This window comes from Parus major, chromosome 2 (genome assembly GCF_001522545.3).
Source record: "Parus major isolate Abel chromosome 2, Parus_major1.1, whole genome shotgun sequence".
In the NCBI taxonomy this organism is placed as follows: Eukaryota; Metazoa; Chordata; class Aves; order Passeriformes; family Paridae; genus Parus; species Parus major.
The window spans coordinates 52,069,385-52,092,922 of record NC_031769.1 but is presented as its reverse complement, the minus strand read 5'-3'; the positions used below and the strand labels follow the sequence as shown (position 1 = coordinate 52,092,922).

Genomic DNA, 23,538 nt, shown 5'->3' with positions numbered 1-23,538 from the left:
TTTTTTCTTTTTAAACCTATCCTGGAAGAAGGGGATACTTGCCCCTTCCAGATGTCTGTTTCTCTCTGTTACATACCGAGCTCGGGTGACAATCACACTGGAGCTTAAATCTGAAACAGCTACGATTAGGTGAGACGAGTTCTATTACTATGGTTCATGAGGGAGAATATTTTTACACTTTTTCATTCCTAGTTATTATTACTGACAAAATGGAACTACAAAAATAACTACACATTCTCAGGGGTAAATTCTCAGGAGTCTGGTACAGGAGTATATATTTCAATATTTAAATTCTCAGGAGTCTGATGCAGAAGTATATATTTTAATATTGTCATAAGAGAATCAGTGGAGAGGAGCCTGCTTTTGCTGGTTGATACAGAAATTCAAGTTACATATTCTTAAAGCCCGCTATGTGTTCTCTGATCTTAATGCAGTTACCAAGACGAGCACTAAAAATGTCACAAAAGACATTCTAGGCAGTAGTGAGTTGTAAGAGGTAGTAAAAAGTTAGACAAAATGTGGGTGTAACTACAGTGTTTGCATTCAAAACATAGAGCAATGATCCTCTTGTATCCTCTTGTTACGGTCTTTCAAATCATAAATGAGATAAAAAAGGCAGAAACGTTGGCATCAGTGATGGCAAGTAAGGTTCTGGATTGATTTTTCTGCTTTCTTTGTTCCAGAATTCCAGCAGTGCTTTGAAGAACTCCTCTTTCAGTTGTGACAAAGTATCACGGCAAGTATTTCCTTATGTTTTTATGTAGCAGTGGCACATAGTACCCTGGCGGATTTAGGATTTGTTATTTGTGGTTGTGATTTCTGAGAGTTCAGTCTTATGCAAGATAGAACCTGCTATGCAAATACCATTTTTACAATGACTTTATGAGAAAACAACTAGGCATATTTACTGAGCTGATCTTCTGATATTTTATTAAGAAGGACAAAGTTTTGCCCATCACCTGGAAAAGAAAGAGAAGTATTTATAGACTAACCACTGAAATTAATTAAATTACATTCATATCTGTTGTACTTTGGGGACTGGTTTTAGATTCACTTCAGTTTTATGTTACAGACAGGTAAAGATATTATAAAAGAAAGGCCTTATAAAATATAGTTTTAAGCCATGCTACTCTTGCTAAACTAGCAACTAGCATGTGAGTTCCCATAAAGAAAAATTGAAGGAATGAGTAACAGTTAGCATAACAAACTGTTCTTGTAGAGAAAAACAGTTTGCACCTGCATAAACAATAACTCTGTCCTCTGGGAATCCACATAGAAATAATGTAAACTCCTTAGTAAAAGAGAGAGTCTTAGCACATACAAAACACCTTTTATCCAATTAATTGGGTGGCAAGAAAACTACTAGCCAGCTGGAGTTTAATGTGAGGTCTGTGAAAACTGAACATATAAAAATGAATTATGTGAATAAAGAATTGGATTTTTTTTGTATGAAGAAATGGAGTCCCTTCTGCTTTGATGTAATAGTTTTACTCAGAGCAGGCTTCAAGATCTGCAGTGTTTTGCAGATCACTGGTAAAGCTTCCAATTTGTAAAGCATTTGCAGAATTCTACAGTGAGATCTCTACAGACAGAAGTACCTATACATTTCTATTTGACTCACAAATTTGTTGTACTAGTATTTGTCAAATTGCTTGTATTAATTTTGCTGCTTTTCCACATTATTGGTTGCAACGATTTTTTCACTACAGTTTTGATGTGAAGAATTCTGGTGAAGAGCTCCATTTGTGTTCTGAACTGAATGTTTCAAGTTCTGTAGGCACATAATGAGCTGTAATAGTAATGAAATTATTGGAAACATTTGATGCTTGGCTATAGGAGTCTAAGTTGCGATTTCTTCTCATTAATATGCCATGTTTCTTCTTGGCTGCATTGCTCTGAACTACTGCCACATCTGATTTTTTCCCAGAAGTGCAGACTTTGATCACATTATGGAGGAGGGCTATGAACTTGACCTCACTTACATCACAGAGCGGATTATTGCTGTATCCTTCCCTGCTGGCTGTTCTGAGGAAACTTACCTCCACAATCTACAAGAAGTAACACGAATGCTCAAATCCAAACATGGTGATAATTACTTGGTACGTGTAAGATCAGCTGTTTGTGACATTTTTTTGGTCATGCAGGAAGACTACTTTATGTCCATATAAACCATTAGAAACTAAAAGTTTCTATAAGACTCTTTGGTCTGTCTTTACAGCCTTGTTAAGTGCAAGATTTTCAGTAGTGGTTTAAGCTGCTAGATATTGAAAACACTTTCTTTGTTGGGGCAGTGCAGTCTCTGTGCTGATGTGGTGATAACAAGTAGTCAAATGCTAAAGAATAATTGCACTGACCATCTTCATTGTCCAAAGCATGTTCTTAAAAGATACACAACCTGCAATGTGGAGTGTGTTCTTCTTTTGTAGCAGTGAGCTACATCTGGATTCTCAGGTGGGTATCTGGTAGTCTCTCACTATCATGTCTTCACTTGTGAAGGCAACATATAAAAGTAGGGTTGCTGTTAATGTGTTCTGTCCAACTCTTTCCCATTAACTTGTTTTAGGTGCATTTTTCATGACATTTAGTTTTCTGGAAATCAAGTAAATGTAAAAGTGAGCTCCGTGTGCAGATTCTTTTTTTTTTTTGAATGTTGACAACAAGCTGTTAATCTCCTGTGTTGTTTTCTGGCTAGTGCCATGGCATGTATTTTCTCAGCATCTTCTATGAAGGTGAATTTATAACAAGGCCAATATTTATTTACTTTTTTCCCTTTACTGTCTTTGTAGGTACTGTGTGTTAACTGTTGGAATTAAATTTCATGACTTCAGGAGCATGAACTTTACTCACAGTAGAAATTAGTAACTGGAGAGATTCCACTAATGATTGAAACACATTAATTTCTTCTCACAAACTGAGATGTCATAGGTGTATTATGAACCAGACTGAACTCATCATGTGGACTGATGTCCGAGAAGGATTGTAGTGTCTGTTTCTGAGAGGGATTGTGGTTAGTTTCTCTGGCAAAGTTGATTTTTTTTGATTTTTTTGTTTCAGTTTTGTTCTATTCATTAGTTTATTTCTAAAGGGTACTTTGGAAATCAGCTGTCTTGATAAATAGAAAGCATGATGCCATCTACTCCAAATGTGTTTCTGCAAATTTGGTCAGTGTCTGAACCAGCAGTGACAAATACTCATCATGAACAGGACTGTATCCTGACATGCAGGGATTTTAAATTGTTCTTAAGTATAAATACAATAAGAAAGATGAATAGAAAAGTTTTTGTCAAGTGCTTCTTCTTTTCCTCTGGAAAATGTTAGGTAATCGATTTCTTAATAGAGCTTTAGCACTCATTTTGAGAATTCTGTACTGAGATCTGTGTTGAGAACTGCACCTTTCTATTAATTTGTTTTCCAGGTATGAAAGCTAATAGAAAATTACAGAATAAATGGTGTAATTTATAGAAGACAATGTTTAATTTCTGTTTTACTATTGATATTTCAGGAAGGATAAGTACAGTGATGTAGTTGCTTTAATCTGTCCAGTTTTTGGCTTCTTTGCTTAGACAGCTGATGAGAGTGCTGATTAACGCAAAAGGGTAATACTTTAGAAACCCTTTTAGAAAAGGGTTCTTAAATTGTCCTTGGGTAGTAGTAAACTGTATAATGGACTTGACTCATATTTACTCTTTCTTGTGTTTATGACTTGTTTATTCCATTCTCTCTATGTAATTAATGAGACTTTTCAAATTATTATGCCATCTGTATGTAAGTCAGGATGAGAAATAGCCACACTGTGAAAGAGAATCTTTCTCATTAGTACTGTTTCAGTTCTTGAGTAAAGGTATTTCAGCTGTTTGTTACTGATTGTTACTAATTTAAGGTACTTTTTAATAAAAGTGTGTGCACTGCTTTCTTTTGTTCATTTTGCAGTGTATCTCTTAATTTATTCCTTATTAAGCACTAAGTGGAGGGCACCTTGCTATTTAGTGGGTTAACAGAAAAGTTGGAAGATCTCATAGGCCAATTTATAGTTAAATAGGTATGTCATACCTTCCCTGCAAAGTTCTGACAGACCAAGACTTTCTTGTCAGGCACGAAAATTCAAATATTTAACACTGTACCACCCTCCTAGACTGCTCATTGTTAATTCTTATGCTCTGCATTATACTGCGTGATAGCCAGGTCTCTCAGTGTATCTGTGACTCAAAGCCATGCAAAGTAAATAAGATGTAGTAGAATTTTAATTGTCCTTTTTCAAAATGTGCATTTAGGTGTAATTCTAGTTTTATTATAAAATAACTGAATATCTAAAACATATTTGCTAGTGGTACCTGACATTAGTTTAATAGAACAATGGGCAAACCTGATGCTGTATCATTGTAGTTTCTTGTAATTTTTATGTTTCAAATACGTCTATTTACTACATACAGTCTTGATGGTTAAAATTTTTTTCTTTCTTTCTGAACAGGTGTTAAACCTCTCTGAAAAGAGGTATGACCTTGCCAAGCTTAACCCAAAGGTATCAATTGTCTTCCATAACATAGCTTTCTAGTGTTAAATACAACTCAAATGGCCTGATAAGACCTGAAGCTATGCAAGTGTTGATATACAGAGTAAGAGAAGAAGTTTTGGAAGATAGTGAAAAACCCAACATGCATACCTTTTTATTTTTTCTCAGGTTCTGTTTTGTGTCTCTTAGATCTGTGTTTTACACAGCTATTCCTGTTGTTTTCTTAGACTTTACACACAAGACCAGAAGCCTGTTGTGACTTCTGAAAAACTTCTATTGGGTGATAGAAATTTTACTTCAAGTATGCTTTTCTTGTGCAGTTAGAGGATACTGGGGTTGTATACTGTAATGTCCAGTCAGCTGAAGCTAGGGAACTCAATTCAGATAAGGACTTCCCTTTTGTACTATTTTTGAGTAGTTGCTTCTCACCCCAATAGAGACATAGGGAATGCCAGAATGATTGATGTCTGACTCTTGTTCCTTCTCACCAATTGATGTTTTTGTTGTAAGAACTGGTGTGCAGGTACACTTCAGCATCTGTTATAAGGCCAGACAGAGTAGCACAGATGTGTATTTTCAGCAGTACATTTACAAAGATAAGGTACCTGAGGAAAGTACTAAAATCCCTCTTAGTTTTAACTTTTTGCATGCTTTATTGATCATGAAGGATGTGATTTTTTAATATTAGGCATATGTTGAATACATAATGTGTTTGCATTGCATATGTGTTGTTAGTAATTATGCATATGTTTTGCTATTAAATATGAATATAATAAAAGCAGGCTTAGTGAACTACTGTGTAGTGAATAAAAAAATCTGAACAAAATTTTGCCATGCTGTAATCAAGTTGCACATGAAGGAAATAAATTGAAAATAAAATGAAAGCCATCAAAAATTGTTTGTTCTAAAAAAACTTTTTTAGAAATCAAGACCTTCAGAAATGTAATTTTTAAGTGTTTGGTGAGATTGGGGGGGGGAAAGGAGGGGGAGGTTTTTTGTTTGTTTTTATAAAACTAGACCTACTGGTATCTAAAAAACAACAAATTCCCTCTTCCACTTAAGAGACCTGCAAGCATCATGACAATTGATTTGCATGATTAGCTGAGATGGGAAAAGATGAGGAGACTTTCAACCATGACAATTATTTGAATCCAGATTTTAGTATGAGATACTAGAGTCAAGGTGTCTCTTGTAAATGTTACTTGTTTAATTACAGATTATGGATGTGGGGTGGCCTGATCTCCATGCTCCACTTCTTGATAAGGTGTGCACCATCTGCAAGGCTATGGAGTCCTGGCTGGACAATGATCCTCAACACGTGGTGGTGATCCATTGCAGAGTAAGTGCCGTGGATGGGTTTGTATTAATTTTCAAAAACTTTGTCCTTTACTCTTCTCATTTTAAAAAAGTTAGATCTGTTTTCAGTGTTGACAACAGTGTGTCATTGTGTCAACAATATGTGCCTGATGTTCTGTGGATGTAAATAAGCTTAAATCCATTGACCTTTCATGCTTGTTAAAGATTTCTTTATGACTAAAGTCCTATAGCCCTTGCTGCAGGTATCACATGAACCAATGTTACTTCATCCTTCAAAGGCCACTGTTACTTCTGTAAATGTATTTAGAAGCTAGAGGTTTTTCCTGCTTGATGGAAAACTCTCCATGTTCTGTGACACTCGTGAGTTTTGTTGCCGGATAAGAATAAGCACTGTATTACAGATCATCTCTTGAGACTGTGTATGGTTGTCAGAAATGAGGTCATTAAGGACCTTCTGGATATTTTTGAAAGGTTTTAATTGACAGCATCATTGCAGTGCTTTAGAACAAAGCTACTGGTGTGCTGTGTTGCTTCCTCCTGCTTGCTCACAATAAACAGAAATAAAGAAAAACCTTAGTTAAATTTGTATAAAATGAATTCAGAACTGGGGTGGTAGCTGTGCTCGTGACACTTAAGGCAAACCTATCTCTGTATCAGTGACAGATGTTACTCTAAGCAAAATGACTGTGATAATGGTAGGGAAACTTCTCTTCAAGTCAGGTTGTATAGTCTTCAGTCACAAATTTCTTCCAGGCAGGATGCCATTATTGTACGAAATACTTGAAATCTGACAAGTTGCAGGAATGCAGCCAGGAGAACGGCCCATACATGGGGCAAAAGAAAAGGGAGCAAAGTATTTCTAGGTAGACAATCATATACAAATTGATAGTGTATGTTCTTGATTAATGCCTTTTGCTTATAGAGGTTCCAGCCACAGGGATAGATACAGCCAACTACAATCAGCTGAGGGACTAAAAATGTTTTGAAATCTCTGAGAATTACTGCTTATTAAATTTTACTGCATTTTTCATGTAAATTATTTAAAATTACTTTGAAACATTTTTTAAATTATTAATAGAAAATCGTTACTATAAATCTCAGGTGATGGGGAGGTAAAAATGTGAAAACCTGTCATAAAGGTCTATTATTTCTAAAATAGGTGTTTTATAGCATTTCATCCTGGGAATTGCAACATTGTCTAGATTGCTTGTGAGTGATCTCTGGAAAAAATAATACAAAATTAGAGTAGTTTATACTTTTTTTTTTCTTTTTTCCCAGTTGATTCCTCTTAATTGGTAAGATTTGACACATGCACATAGAAATCCTGCTTAGTTTTTTTATGTTGTTTGTTAGCCAGCTTACATTGACAGATAAGCTGCTGCCCATTATTTCCACCTTTCCATCAATGCAGGGTGCATGAGCAAAAGGGCTCTGAAGCTCCCTTGCCTTGAAATTTTATTTAGTATGGGTCTTAAATATAATAATGCCCAATAATGTAATACATAATATAAGTTATCATTCCCTTTTTCCTAATACAGGGAGGAAAAGGAAGGATAGGTGTAGTCATATCATCATATATGCACTTTACCAATGTTTCTGCAAGGTAAGTGTGAATAATGCATATTGCATGTTTTTTTACAATAAACATTGGGGAACAATGCCTTTTGGTTGATTACTGTCTGTCACCTTAGTGTTTGTCAGGTTTTCTTCTCAAAGAGTTTAAGAGCATGTCTTTCTTAATGGAGCCTGCTTTCATGATAGTTTTCTTGTAATCCTTCTTCCAGCAGGAGGTTGGATTAGGTGACAGCCTAAAGTCCCTTTGAAACTGAGATTCTATTGGTTTGCAGAATACTTTTCAAAAGGATGTTTTCAAATGAATGATAGAATGTGCAGGAAACCATTTTTTTGTAATGATACTACCTTTATTCTATTAAACCTATCTATTTTCCACATCCATCAAGTGGCCTCTTGAATTGGTGAGAAATTATTCCTTAAGTACTTAAGGAAAACTATTACTAGAATCTGGAAACAATGTTTGAATAGGGAAGTCCTAGATATTGATTCAAGTGCAAAATCAAGTGTAAAAAATAATCTAGACTTTATTTTGCAGTCAGTTTAAACAGTAGTTGTCTCATTACTTGGTTTTAATTGTTTCTTTTGGAGTGCTCAAATTATGAAATGACAATTGACAATTTGTATTAAAAAAGCTACAATTTGATAAATGGTCTCAGAAAGGATGAAATGCATTTTAGAAATTTTAGTTTGGTTTCTAATCACATTGTTTTCCCTTGGGGTTTTTTATTTATATACATACATAAATATATTAAAAGAAGAATACACTCTCAATGTCATGGTTAAATCAAATTTGGTCCTGAATTCACACCAGCCTGTCAGGAATAGATTTGATCCACTACTGTAGTTGATAGAGTCTTGAATCACTAGAGGTTGATGGCAAATTACTCAGGGATGTCAATCAAACTAGAATCCTGGAAAATAATCTGTGTTCATTGGGGTAAACCAAATTTATAAATCGTTATGGACCAAGAAACTATTGTGTGCACCAATATGTGCTGAAAAAAACCACATCAGTGATTGCCACAATTTCATATTTTGTTGAGAAGTATTTTGAATGACAAAAACTGTCAAGTGAGGGTAGTACAGTTGTTGTGGTGTCATTTCTGTGTTGCAGTATTATGTCATCCTTAAAGGTGATACCTGGCTATAAATACATTTTAATAGCATCATTATAGTCACATTCAGGTGTTGTTTTGTTAAGCCCAGCAATGAAAGGTATCACCTTTTACCACAAACAAATTCAGGATTCCTCCAGTAAAATTGCAGGAGAGGAGTGAGCTTGAAAGCCCTCTAACTTTCTGGGTATCTGGCAGCTGATATCCAAAACTTAACTTTTCTGTGTAAGAATGAGGTTGGGGATTTCCCAGCAAGGATTTTTATATCCCTAGAATTACCAAGACTCTTGAAAATGGTACACAGCAACCTTGCAGAAGCAGAAATCACTGCAGGTGCTGCTGTTAAGGGTGCCATCTACTGTGTCTGAAATGGTACTTAGAAGACCTTGAAGATGTTGACACTAAAGAAAGCTCTTAATTGTCAGCATGCATAGGTGTCCTGGTTCTGGCCAAGACAGAGTTAATGTTTTCAGTATGCACGTGTCCAATACCCAGAGGTTATTCTATACCACCTCATCTCATTGCGGGGGTGAGGAGAAGGGGATCCTTCAAGGGAGAAGGGGACAGTTCTGGTTGAGAAGGTGTGGCAGAGGGAGACATCCAGTGTTGTCTGTTGTTGGTGGTTTCCATAGTGACTGATATTTCCTTTCTTCTGCCCTCTGTCATTAGTATTGTTGTTATTACTATTAATTTTCTTACCTCATTCCTGTGTCCAGTAAATGGTTATTCAAAGATCAAAACCTGTGATCTTTGCCTTTGTTTCTCCAGTTCTCCTCTCCATCCCACTGCCAGGGGATGGTGAGAGGAGGGAGGGAACAAGCTGCAGTGTGGTTTTGAAAGTGTCAGTAGGAGCATTAAATTAGGGAATTCCATTCCAAAACCACAATAACATGCCAAAAAAAAATAGACTTAGTGAAATCCTGTGAATTTAGTGTTAACACCTCTGCTGTAAAGACAGGCTAAAGATTAGGGTTGGGGTTGTTCAGTCTGAAAGAAGAGTAGGCTCTAAGTAGACCTTCTAGTGATCCTCCAGTACCTAAAGGAGGCCTACAAGATGGGTAGAGTGGGACTTTTTAAAGTAAGGCAGTGACAGGACAAGGAAGGAATGGCTATAGACTGAAGGGAGGGTAGATTTAGATTAGATATTAAATATAAAGAGTAAATTCTTTACCGTTAGAGTGGTGAGTCACTGGAATGGGTTGTCCAGAGAAATTGTGAATGCTGCATTTCTGGAAGTGCTAAAGGCCAGATTGTATGGGGCTTTGAATAACATGGTCTGGTGAAAGGTGTCCTGCCCATGGCAGGAGATTTGGAACAAGATGATCTTTAAGGTTGTTTCCAAGTTAAACCATTCTATAATTCTATGAAAAATCCTAATTGATGCAACCTCCCTTTAATTGTATGTTGTAATATCAGATTTTCTCATTTAGGAAGGAATAACGTGTCATCAAATTTAGTGAGGTCAAACAGAGCTCTTTGCATTTGTTGGTAAACTCTGTTTTAACAAGCACAGTGCTAGCAGTTTTTTGGCCAGTTAGGATTGGGCTGCCTAAATTCTGGATGGCAGTGGGTGAAGATGTATAAAGATATATGGTGGTTTTGTGTGAGAAAGAGGTTTTGGGTCAAGAATACTTTAATTACACATTATGTAGTTTTTAACACCCATGAAGAAAAGGCTTTATTTTATAGCCTGATCCAGCAGCCTGTCAAGACAATTGGCATCTTCTGATTAATTTTTGGAAAAAGCTTATATTTAATTTTTATCCTGGTATGCATACGTGTACTTTGCACAGGTTTTTTTCCTCTGAACTCATTTAGGTTGAACTAGTTGTGGAATTTAAAAGTTGAGATTCTGGTGTGTTCTTATATTTTGGAACTTCTAGATCTGTTATGTTCTGATTTAAATTAAAACTCTGAACTACATCTGTTATGAGACATATTGACATTATCTGGAATAGATATAAAAGAATCACCATAGTACATTACTTGGCATATGTGATAAACAGCATTCTTACTGATTTTTGGCACTTCTTTTTCTTTTTTTCTGTAGCCTCTTGCCTCTCTTCACCCAAAAAAGACCCACATAAGAGGCATTCTGGATAGAGAATAGAAGAAAATGTATTTTTGGAATATGTTGCTCCTTGACTGTGTGTTTGAAGAGTATGTGGTTGTCTGATTTAAAATAGTTCTTTTTCAAAGGCAATCTCTTCCTTGATGGGTCAGGGTACAGGAAACAAATGCAGAATGAATTATTGACTGCTTAAGTGAACCTCTATCCTGGTACTACAGTTCTTTCTGAAAAAGAAAATAAATTTGTATTTTATAGAGACAACTCCCCAGTGGCACATTCAAGAAATTATGGCAAGTATCCTTCTTTGGGAGCCAAAGTTCTGACAATGTTTTTTGCGTTCTGATTTTAATGTGTCCATGTTGGAAGTATGCCATTCAGTTAATTGAATAAGGAAGTAGGTGCTTTGGTCAGGAAGGAAACTATCTTAAGGTGTTGAATGAGAAGGTGTCAGTGCAATAAGCATCCCTGTCCACAATGTCCAAATTACTAGAGTTGCTAGTTAGATGCCTCTTTTTGTTTATTTTTCTTTACTTCCCTCATTTTTTTTCTTCCAAATATTTTTGCATATTTCAAGTAGTAACCTGCTGAATTTTCAAGATAACACTGAAGCAGAATAACGTGTGTCTCTTTCTTGACAGTGCTGATCAGGCTCTAGACAGATTTGCTATGAAGAAATTCTTTGATGATAAAGTTTCAGCTTTAATGCAGCCGTCCCAAAGAAGGTATGCAATTTGTTTCTAATTTATATCAACAGGAAATGTCTTTATTGTCTTCTGCTCTCATCCCTTACTTCCTCCCCAGCTACTGTATAGTGTAGACTGTTTCCACAAGATCTTCCAGTGCTTCCTGGATTCTCAGCACTTTATCTTATATTAATATTCCTTGGTGAGATCTCTCCTTCAGTTCCTGCATGTGGTCCCAGATAGACAAGACTGTCTGTACCACCCAGTTATCTGAATAGGTTCTCACTGCATTGTTTGTTAGCAAAGAGATGTCACAATCTTGATTGTTCCAAAATAATAATAAATGCATTATTCCGTAGCATAATGCTGAGTATGGAATGTGTGCTGATTTATGTGCAATAAAGATTTTTTTTACTACTTGTTTAGAGGATTATGCACTTGCCACATGTCCATGCTAGTAAATGTTTGTCAAAGCATATTCATTATGATTATCTGTGTTACCTTTTCAGTCTGTCTGCGTGACAAAGGTTGAGTTAGGACTCAAAATAACGAGCACTTTGGAAAGTGAATAGTTCTGGGGTTCACTGTGTACCTTGTTTTGATGACTGATAATTGAAGGATTCAGTACCAAAAGATACTGGTATCCATCAGACAAGTAGTTGTGATAAAGGTGAATCTCTTTTAGAAATATAATATATCATCTGGGTTTGATTTGGTAATTATTGTTTATTTTTTTGTCTTAATCCATGTCTATGCAATAGGTTGTTTAGAAGTTGTTTAAAGTATAAGCATTTGCTAGTGATTAAAACAGAAAAATCAGTATTAACAACTAGTGTACAGTGTTTGGTTCTGTTCATCCCTAAATATAAATTTACGAGTTACTTTTTTAACTCATTAGGTGACATGCACAGCTCCTTTTAACTCGAAAAATAGTAACACAACGTTCTGTTAGATTTGAAATAAACTTTTCATAAGTAGAAGTTAAAAAGTAAAGTAGCTGGCCTTTTTTTGTTTCAGTTTGATGCTTGCATATATGTGTATTGCATTTTAATAATAAGGATTTGAGTATGCTGCCTGCCAGACAGAGAAGTGTGAACCATAGCAACAAAAGGGAAGATATATTGTTCATCTTCCCATCCAGAAGCCCTAGGCAGCAGGAATATTTCAGTGAGAGCCAGGAACCTCCGCAACTGCCTGTAAATTGTGCATCAGGGCAGTTTTTCAACCATGTTAACAGGAAGCTTCAGTAGCTACTAAGTTAGCTGTACTGTATGTGAGCCCTAAAGCTAGATGTGAAATATGTATAGATGATTGTTGCATCCTACACACCCTTCAAGGACACCTGCTTAATTCTTCTGGAGGTAACTGCGGGGGGAAGGCCTCAGAGATACTCAGTTTGCTTCTTGACTGATGGAGTTAACATCTCTGCTCACCAGTACTGAACTTGAGCTGCCCTCACCATCTTCAGACATACACTCATACTTTGTCATTTCTCATGAGAACAGAGGTGATTTTCCAAACTGTTGGTCAGAACTGTTCTCCCGAATCTCACCTCTCCTACCTTTGTCTGGCCTGGCAGCAGCTGCTAATCTTATTGGAGAGAAAGGAAAACCAACTCCTGTAACATTTGTGGATAATTTTATACTCTGTTCCTATTCTGATCAGTCAGTGGCCTTTAATGTGCTTTATCTCTGAAACTACTGCTGGGTAATTAATTACTGATATCCTTATAAAACCCAGTTGATATAAGTGGGTATAATTTAAGTGGATCTCAAAATCGTAAAGTATGAAAATACACCCATTTTTCACATTTTGAAACCTTTTCTCCACTAAATATTTTCCAGATAAAAATAAATTGTAGCCATTAAGTCAAATAACTTTTCCCTACTGCTAGTTGGGTACTGTGACAATGGCAAGACAAGTAACTGTAGATGACCAGATCTATTTTGAATCCATTCTCAGATAAGAAGTTGAAGATTTGTCTGAATGAGAAATGCAGATAGAGACCCTTCATATGAAAAAAAATTTCTCATAAACCTTCAGGATAGATCCTTGAATGTTCTTCTCAGAATAAGTGAACTGTCTGTAGGCCCCTTAAGTGCACTGCCTTGAGAACGGTTTTCAAAAATTCAGTTACATTTTCGTAATAATTAAAAAGCTGGTAGAAGAAAGGGTTCACACTGATATTAATAAACTAATTTATTAAAATTATGAAAGGTCACTGACAAAACATTTTAACATGTTTTTTTGTCATGTTAGGTGTGTCAATTTGTAAAATTTGTGCTTTCGATGTACCAAATTCTTTCAGAAAGACTGAAGGAAAAATAAAAAAAAAGTTGCCTTTTCTTAACATTTAAAATAAATTGAGCTTTGCAAGCTATCTGTGAAATTAAAACAGTTTTAGATCACCACAGCCCCCATTGTGGGGTAGTAAATCTGTTGTTACCTGCCAGGGTATCTTTCGTTATGGTGTTACCAGGAGTTCAGTTAATGAGATCTGTGCATAAAGGTGAAGAAGGTGATTTTCCTTTATACATTCCTGAAAATAAAGTTAAATGAAGGTTTTCTTATAGGCACGGAAGAAAAAGGGGCTCAAAGCCAGGGGAAAAATTAAAGACACTGCAGTGATGTTTACTTGCATGTGACCAAACCACATATTAAATGGCAGAAATAGAATAATTTTCACATTGCTGTGGTGGTTTTGCTCTTGTTTTGTGCTGAGTGAGATCACCTGTCATTAAGGTGTTACTTGACTGCATTGCCCTTAAGGTTAAGATTTCTGATGAGCACTTCTTGCTCTTGTTTTAATGAAGGTAACTTCACTGTGAATTGGATGGGACGCATATCATGCTGCTGTGAAAGTCATTTAAGAGTGCAGTTGTAACTAGGAATGTGTACCAAAACAATTGACTTTACTGTCTCTTCTACTTAGTTTCTTCCTTAGAGTAGTAGTGTAAACAACTGAAATAAAGATATCAACAGTAGCAATGTAACAGCCATGGATTTAATATAGTGGTATATTGAAGTGTCTTTTCATGCTGTTTTGTGAAGATTATTATTTTGGAGTTCTGTGCATTGTCACAATGCTATTTATTACCCATAATCTGGCAATGCCATTGTGTAAATAATGTATTTCCCTGGTATTAGTGGTTTCATATAATTCAGATAAACTTTCTGTTTTCAGATATGTGCAGTTCTTAAGTGGCCTTCTATCTGGATCTGTGAAAATGAATGCAACCCCTCTTTTCCTGCACTATGTTATCCTTCATGGCATCCCAAACTTAGATGCTGGGGGAGGTAAATTACCTAATTTTTCCTATTCAGGTGTAGGATCAAAGTCTTGTTTCATTTTGGAACTTTCTAGAAAGCCTGCATAAAGCTCAGAATAGAATTATTATCTTCTTGATATCCATCCAAATATTCCAAATAAATTAAGCAGAAGAGAAGCATTCTAATAAAAACTGAAGCAGGTGAAATCAATTTCTGGTTCTTTGTTAAATGAATAGTTGATTCTATTCATGTCTGCCTATTTCTGAACAGTTGTGGTCCCTGTTACTGCAAAGGATCTGAGAACCTGGTCAGGGTTCACAGTTATTTTCTCTTTGTTTTGGGAAATGATTATAAATATAATCTCTTTACTGTTTTGAGATTGAATTTTGTGTGGAAAAGCTGTTTGGATAGTTTGGGAGTACTTACAGAATTACACAGAATCATTTAGTTTGGAAAAGGACCTTCAATATCATTGAGTCCAACCTTTGATGCATCATCACTTTGTCAACTAGAACAACTGGCACTTTGTGCTATGTCCAGTCATTTCTTGAACACCTACAGGGATGGTGACTCCACCATCTCCCTGGGCATTCCATTCCAAAGTTTCGCAATCCTTTCAGTGAAAAAATTCTTCCTGCTGTCCAAAAGGAACCTTCTCTGTGCAGTTTGAGGCCATGTCCTCTTATTGTATCATTAGTTGCCCAGGAGAAGAGGCTGGCTCCCACCTTGCTACAACCTCCTTTCAGGCAGTGATAGGGAGTGATAAGGCCTCCCTGAGCCTTCTTTTCTCCAGGTTAAACAACCCAGCTCCCTCAGCCCCTCCTCATAGGACATGAGTGGAGACTCTTCACCAGCTCCCTTTACCTCTTCTGGACACACCACTGCACTTCAGTGTCTTTCTTGAAGTGAGTGGCCCAGAACTGAGCACAGTAGTTGAGGGGTGGCCTTGCCAGTGCTACTAACATGGCTTGCTATCCAAAGTGGCTTTAAAATTAAAATTTAAAATTAAAATGAATGACATAATGTGCTAGAGCACAGTAAAGGAATCCAACTTTAGTGGTTGGACTTGATGAACTTAGAGATGATTTATGAACTTAATGATTTATGATTATGTAACAGTTTTGTGTTCCTACACTTTTATTATCCAAAGGCCTTTTGTGATATAATCAGCATGAATTTGCAATGATTATGTTGTCATTCTTGTTTAGTCTGATTTTATTTCTAAAATAACTGCTTTAATAAAGTTAGGGTATTGTTTATTCTAGGTAGAAGTTTAAGGGCCTTATTAATTTTTAAACAAAACTGAAGATCGAATAATTTATTTTGAAAATGTTTTTATTTTATGTTGGGGGTTTGCTTTTTTCCAGCTATTATCATTCTTCCTTTATAATTTCATTTTCTTGGAGAATTTGTTTCCTTCCTTACTAGAATTCTTTGAAGTCCCTCCCTCTTGAATTCAGAACTAGTCTTCAATAAAATAAAATACTTTTCAGCCAATCTTGCTTTCAGGGGTATTTTGACAGTCCAGCTTTGCCACTTTTGTGCCTTTTTGCTTGGTCTGGATGTGCATGAAGCTTCCTAGTTACAAAACACTTTTTTGTTGGCTTCTTCTCAGCTTGTCGGCCTTTTCTGAAGTTATACCAGGCTATGCAACCAGTTTATACATCTGGAATATAGTAAGTTGTAAGCATTTTTCATTATGTTTGAATTTAGATTTTAATTTTCATGATTGCAGAATTACATAGCCTTTTTTAGTTTGTGGGTTTCTTGTTTGTTTTGTGTTTTTTGTGTCTTTAAACCACATATTTTATTTTTTTTCTCCTGTCAAGTAGCATAGGGTCAGAAAATCAAAGTCGAATCTGCATTGCTATAGACCCTGCCCAGCTTTTGAAGGGAGATATTATGGTGAGTTAATTGTATGGAATTAAAGTCTGTTGACATGACATTTAGTTTACAGTCTTTGACCTGTTTTATGTTCTTGTAAAAAAATTATATGATGAAATATCTGGAGATACTACAGAATAATTTAGATTAATTTAGTCATCTTCTTTTGCTTTTGTGGGAATAAAAACTCATGTAAAACTCAAGAAGGTTTTTAGGAGCAAATTGTTTTCAAAACAGTTGCTTTCAGAATTCTCATTTTATGGCATCAGCAAGTCCACTGAGGCCTGTATTGATGTTTCCTTTCTTAAGATTACTCTGGGGAGTATTTGTAATTTGGCATTAAAATACCTTGTCCTATAATTTGGCAGGCAGTGTTCACAATTTTAAAACTACCTGCTACAAAGAAATTACCTAAGTAATTCTAAATTGTTCTGGCACTCAAGAAAGTGTGATACCAAATAAGGGATAGGTAATGTCCAAGGTCTGGCCAGCATAGAGTTAAATTTTGCAGTAGCCAGACAGAATATAGCTTGGACCCAAAGATTATTTTGTACCACTTCATGTCACTTTTCAGGGACAGGGGGAGGGCTGCCTTCCTGGTCAGGTAGCATGGTAGAGGGAGTGCTTGGGTATTGCTGGGGTTTCTGGGAGGTAGGGAGGAGGAAGAAGGGGAGAGGTATGTGAGCAGTCATGTGTGAATTGTCTGGGTTTTGTTTCCTTGTACCCTCTGTCATTTGTATTGTTGCTGTTACTGTTTGTGAGTCCAATTCTCCTCTGCAGTCTGCTGCGGGGGAGAGGGGGAGGGGTAGCAATTGAGCAGTGTGTGTGGTTTGGAGTGTTTCAGTGGGAACACTGGATTGGACAATACCATTCCTGAACCACTGCAGCCTTATTTGGCATCCAGTGTGAGGCACGAAGGGATAGGAGAGCATCAGGTCTGCCCAGAGTGGGTTGGAAACAAATTTCATCTGAGCATTTTGTTGCATTAAGTCCAGAGCCACTGGTCACAATGTTGCTTGATTTGTCCCCCTGGTGTGCTACCTAGCTGTATATATTTCCTTACCCTATGATATTTTTTAGACGAGGGAGAGGGATTAAGATTGTTTTGTTGATGTATTATGTGATACCAGCATGGGTTGGACTCGGTGATCTTGGAGGTCACTTCCAACCTAGTCATTCTGTTGAATTCTGTTGAATTTTTGGGGCATGGGAAGGGTTTCCTTCCAGTTTGGATTGCATAGTGGAAGGAGCGGTTGGGCACTGTTGTGGTTTCTGTGTGGGGGAGGTTTGAACAATCGTATGTGACTAGTTTTGTTGTTTGTTTTTTTTTTCTTGTACACTCTGTTCTTACTATTGATGCTGTTCATTGTCCTATTTCTCTGCTATTTTCAGTAAATTGTTTTTGTCTCAGTCTGTGATCTTTTCCTTTTGTGCCTCCAATTTTCTTCAGACTGCTGCAGGGGAAAAAGGGAGGGGGTGTGGTCGAGTGGTGTGTGGTTTGAGGTGTTTCAGTGGGAACATTGAGTTAGGGAATACCATTCCTAAACCAGACAGTGTCCTTGGTATCAGATTCTTTTTTTTTAATCTTTCCATTCAGTTCTGTATATTGTTCTTTTGTTCTTTCACTGGGAAATGGAGAAACAGTTTTTAAATGTAATGTTTTAAATTGGCATCTCTAAAAGTTTGAGAGAGTTTCAAATTTTGTTACTTTTTGAAGGACTGTTGGTGCCTAAGGAAATGAAATACATCACAACAGAAATCAGTCTAAGATAAACTCAGTATCTCTCAAATGAGATTTTTGAGTGAAAAAAGATGTAGCTTTTCAGTAATGCATCCTTTTAAAAGAGATAATCTTCCATAATCTCATGCTATTATTTGAGATAATTCTGAGCAAACCAGTGTCTTTCAGCATTTCAGTATTTCCTAAACAAATATTTCAGTTTTGAATGTATTTTTTTAATTATGTCTAAGCAAGAACTTCAGTGGTATCAGACAAAAATAATAATCTGTAAGATGCTCCACCTCCAATTCCAAAAGGTTTAACTACTTGGAATGCATGTTTGTTTGTTTGTTTGTTTGTTTTTAAAAAGGTAAATAAAATATCCTTTCTTGCCTTAGCTTCCAGGAGTTTGTTAACACAATGTGGATAGCATGTGGTGATGCAGAACAGATGCAGCTGTTGAAAAGCTGCACTGACGTCTGCAAATACATGTAGGAATTTTCCAGCACATTGCAGTGGCTTGCATTAATTCTTGATTAAGGCATCAAAAGGTAGTGGAGTCAGAATTTGAAGTTATGCTTAGACTTCATTGAAAGGTTATTATGCATACTGAGCACTAAAATATATTTTGAGTCTATGGATATAGGGGTAAAATATTACTGATTGTAAGAGAGGACAGATTTTCATTAAAAATTACAGTTCTCTGTAGGTAAGTTATTTAGGACTAAAATTAAGTTAATTTGAAGTTATGTTAATTTAAATTTTTAATTATTTAATTTTAAGTTGATCTGGGTTAAATCCAAGGCTGGTACTTCTAATTACAAAGTAGAAAGAAGGAGTAAGTCCTTCTCTCATTCAGCATTTTTACAAATGAGATTATGTAAAAGCCAGTACCTTTTGAGTAAATCCAACAACTGTGCAAAGCCAAAACTTAAATTGTGAATAAATGTATATAAACTTAAAGAAACTATTTTCAAGTATTTTTGCTTGCATAATACAATTAAATGGAATTACCACAGTTACTTTCATACCAGTTCTACATTTTGGAGCAGGTTAATTCTAATGTCTCTCATCAGGCCTCTCTTAATTCTGTTTGTGTCTATTTTTCACTTCTGGGCAAACTTGCCTCTTTCAACCTTTATGATGGTGTTTTGCCTTTACAGAGTTGCTTGCCATACTGGGGAATTGAGCATTTGTTTATTGACTCAAGCAGTCAGACTGCTTACCTTTGGTGTATTAAAGTAGTGAAGTGATGCTGGTAGTTGTGCTGGACTGAAAGGAAGTAGATCCCTTCAATAGACAGGGGTGCGTACACAATGTTCCTTTTAGTGCATGTAAAGCATGTCTAAAAAAAGAAGCAAATACTATTTTACCTGGTATTGCCAACATACTGTAAGGGATTCTCTTAAAACAAACAAACAAAGAAACAAACATGAAACAAACAACTTCCTCACTTTCTGATAAAATAGAGGTTACATGCATGGATTATCTCCAAGCCCTTACAATGGGTTAGGAATATGTGATTTGCATACAGAATACTTGAAAAGAAAACATTTCTGGTATATGGGCTGAAATATTTCAGAAGTTGTCTTGTGTGCCAGGAATATGGTCAGTGCTGATTAACTTCTGGAATTTAGGATATTATGGGGTTACTATAATGAAGGCTAGATAGTAACATCTTACGTTAGATATTTCAAATTCCGTAGTGAGGGGAATTTCATAACTACATTGTAATCCAAACTTTCAGAAGTATCCCTTATAAGCTTCCACATCTTTTTTGCATTATTTCATTTTAATAACTATGCTCTTCAATTGTTTGGCATTTTCTAGCTATGATGCTTTTCTTATTCTGACTTTAATATAAGTGATATTTGTTTTCTTTTTAATGCATTTCAATCATATCTGCTTTATCATAAAATCCTGATATAATCAGGATAGTATAACAAAATTTTCAGTCCTGTGACTAAGGTTGCCAAAATTTTTACATATTCCTGTAAGAATGCTGACTGCCTTTGTATTACAGTAGACTCAGAGAATTAGAAGGTAAATTATCCATAGGTTTAGTCTAAGGGAAGCTGGTGTTAGAGAATAGGTATAGTGTTCACTTTAAGCTCCTGAAATTCATACAAGATGTTTTTGTAGAGTTCTGTTTTGTAAAGTTCTAGCCAAGGTGTCAAAACTGCTATCAACTTCCTGCAGTTACTTAAAATAAGATCCTGTCACCACTAAAGTAGGTTTTCTACAAGTCCTAAAATAGATACAACCAGCTTGCAGGCTTGCTTTTAAAAAGTCCTCATATTTTTCAGTTATTTTGAAATGGGTGTGCTGAAATTCATTAATTTGGTGGGGAAGAAGTCTGTATACAGGTCAGCATTTCAATATTGTACTGACAGATATTGTGATGCTGCCTCATAACCTACTGATAGGTGACTGATAATGATGAAAATAGTGATTTTTAAGTTTTACATATCTGGAAGTATCCTGCCTTGAGCCTGTGTAATTTTAAAGGATTGAATAATGCATACCCTGCTTCTTCCAACGTCAGAGGTGTCTACAATAAATTGTGTTGTGGCTGTTTTAATTAGCAACTAATTTATATACACACATTTTTTCAGAATTGTAAGAAAATACTTTCTGACATAAAATGTTTGTCTTTCTAGATGAAGTGTTATCACAAAAAATACAGGTCAGCTACTCGTGATGTGATTTTTCGCCTTCAGTTTCACACTGGAGCTATTCAAGGACATAGCTTGGTGTTTGGCAAAGAAGATTTGGATAATGCCAACAAAGGTACTTGTCTTCAATGATTGGTTGGATGTGTTTGTGTGCAGGTGTGCAAGCATATGCATGTGATGATCTTCAGCATCCGTTTTCAAAACGATTCTTTTTTTTTTTCCTTTTCTTATTTTTTGGGGAAGGGAGACTGCTTTGAGTTAGTTTAATCATAGTGTGTAACACCAGCAAAACCCTGATGACAGGAAAAGCTATTCAAGTGAGTTAACTTGTCACAATAATTCAGATACTCCTACATAGTCCTTATCACCTTCTCTTACATTCAAAAAACCCAGTCACCATTGAAGGAAATAAGATGAGATAAATTATTCCCTTTTCTGGCTAGTGAAAACAGTCATAAAGTCTAATAATGTGTTTATGACATAGTCTGAGTCTTTTAATATACTTCAGAATATCAAAGAATGGATGCAAAGTTTTCAGACTTGAAAATGTGTTGCACTAGTCCTCATATTTTCCAAATCTTATCGTCAGTTTTATTGTGTTTATATGCAGGACTGGAACTTCCTCAGCCTATGTTACTAGCAAACTAAAATCAAGCATATTTTCCTGCAACATAAAACATAAGGCTACCAAAAGTTTTGTGGTCAAGTATTGTGGTTTAGCCAATATGGGAAACAATTTTAATTTTCCTGGGTGTGTTTTCTTTTATAAGCCACGCCTGTCTACTGTCTAGAGAGGGGGTTAGGAACTGTACTTCTCTTCTGCTTTTGACTGTTCCAGAAAGGAAACAAAACTCCAGCTGGAATTTATGTGGTCTTTTCTGGAGAATGTGTGGCACAAAGAATATATCTTTTAAAAGCAGCTCACTAAGCTGCAAGTGGGAAGGGAAGAGTGATGAGGGTACATGTATAGATAGCTGTATAAAATCCTGATTTCTGAGTGTTCTGAAACTGTTATCTTGGGAAACATCTTGCTAAAATCCTGTCCTTTTTTCTCAGATGACCGTTTCCCTGATTACAGCAAGGTGGAATTAGTGTTTTCAGGAACTCCAGAGAAAATTCAAGGTGAGCATAGAGAACCAAAAATATACTTAATTTGAAATGAAATCATATTGAAATACTAATTTAAAATTTTTTTTTTCTTCTTTTATTCCACTTCTCTTGTAAAAAATCTGAAATTTTACTTTTTCATTAATATATATTAGTTACTGGTTTAAATTTGAAGAAGTTAATAAAGACTCTGCATTTATATCAGCATAGAAGTCACCAGATTTTATTTTAAAGCTATACCAGAACACTTGCTACAACTAGCAGAAAACATTTGGTGTATCTGTATAGAACATAGATAGTAGGTGGTTTGGCTCAGCATAAGTGACAGCAGTGGCCTATCCCATGACCTTTTTTGGATAATTGTCATAATTATGTTTGCAGTGTTGAAGTTTGGACTGTTTCAGTTTAGCATAAAGAGATACAGCTATAGTTTTCTTGGAAATGCTTCTGCTTTGGAGTTGGCTTGTAGGATATTCTACATGCTTCCAAAATTCTGTTTCAATATGGTTAAGATTCTCACTTGCCATGAGAATTTAAGATTATGCAGATCATTGCAGTTTAATTCTGTTAATGAGTGTGTTCTCAGTCATTTTATGGTGTTCTGAAAAATATGGATTCTACCTGAAACTGATTTAGTACAATAGTATATAATCCCTATATTTGTGGTTAATGCTTAGTTTTGCACCATACAGTGCTTACTTAATACAAATACCAGAGATTAATGTGACCTGTTGTTAATTCTCTAGATCTGTGACTAACAAGTCTTATGCCAGCTAATGCTTCCTTTTTTACTTATATTAGTGATTCATATGTACTAGTAGAGATCTTAGTTTTGAGAACAACATATATCAGAACAATGAATGATAAGAGAAATACATTATGACATCACCACATGTTTGAAATACTCTGAAAGAGAAAAGATTAACCAGAAAATCTGGAACCATATCCAAATAAATCCACAGAAATAATTAGCATATATGCATGTATTCAGGAAATGTGATGAGTATGTATTTGTTTCAGGAATATAACCTTAGGTTACTGGGGGTACATATTTTGAGGAGAAATCCCCATGCAGCCAGTGCTGCTAGTAATGTTGGCTTTCTAACCTATGGGTTGGTTGGAGAGTTTATTTCCTGATTTTCAGTGACACCTTGAAATACTTTTTTACAATTTCTGCAAAATGAGTTTTCCTCATCTGAAGATATTATAGAATTACAGAATGACTACAGGGTACGTCTAGTCCATCCTCCTGCTGAAACCACATTCATTTGTGAGATGAGACCACTTTGCCTAGAGCTTTGTCCAGTCAAATCATGAAAATCTTCAAGGACAGAGACATCACAGCCTCAGTGGGTGGGCTATTTAAATGTCTGACTGTCCTCACTGTGGATTTTTTTTTCCTTGTGTTGACTTTGAATTCATCTAGATTCAAATTTTGTCTGTTTCTTTTCCTTCTGCCTTGCTCCAACTTGGCTGTGTCCTCTATGGCCTTCAGGAGGCTGCTGTCAGCTCCTTATCAAGACCATCCCACCTCCAGACTGAAGAAGCCCTGACCTCTCAGCCTTTCCTCACAGGAAAAGTCTTTCAATCCTGACCACCTTGGTCATACTC

The 23,538-nt window shown here is 35.9% G+C and overlaps 1 protein-coding gene across 7 annotated transcripts in view; it reads left to right on the top strand.

Moving 5' to 3' along the window:
* TNS3 (tensin 3) overlaps window positions 1-23,538 on the top strand; it is a 166,131-nt gene that overhangs the window by 67,231 nt on the left and 75,362 nt on the right. For 5 of the 7 annotated variants that reach the window (XM_015618189.3, XM_015618188.3, XM_015618184.2 and 2 more), the window contains 11 exons: window positions 684-736; window positions 1,928-2,099; window positions 4,469-4,519; window positions 5,727-5,849; window positions 7,366-7,430; window positions 11,227-11,310; window positions 14,456-14,568; window positions 16,157-16,217; window positions 16,371-16,446; window positions 20,806-20,935; window positions 21,877-21,942. In XM_015618189.3, the coding sequence (XP_015473675.1) occupies window positions 1,950-2,099; window positions 4,469-4,519; window positions 5,727-5,849; window positions 7,366-7,430; window positions 11,227-11,310; window positions 14,456-14,568; window positions 16,157-16,217; window positions 16,371-16,446; window positions 20,806-20,935; window positions 21,877-21,942 (919 nt within the window). In that variant the 5' untranslated portion in view covers window positions 684-736; window positions 1,928-1,949. Of the gene's footprint in view, window positions 1-683; window positions 737-1,927; window positions 2,100-4,468; window positions 4,520-5,726; window positions 5,850-7,365; window positions 7,431-11,226; window positions 11,311-14,455; window positions 14,569-16,156; window positions 16,218-16,370; window positions 16,447-20,805; window positions 20,936-21,876; window positions 21,943-23,538 lie in introns of those variants that run through there. The other 2 variants (XM_015618181.2, XM_015618190.2) reach the window with 2 other exon arrangements.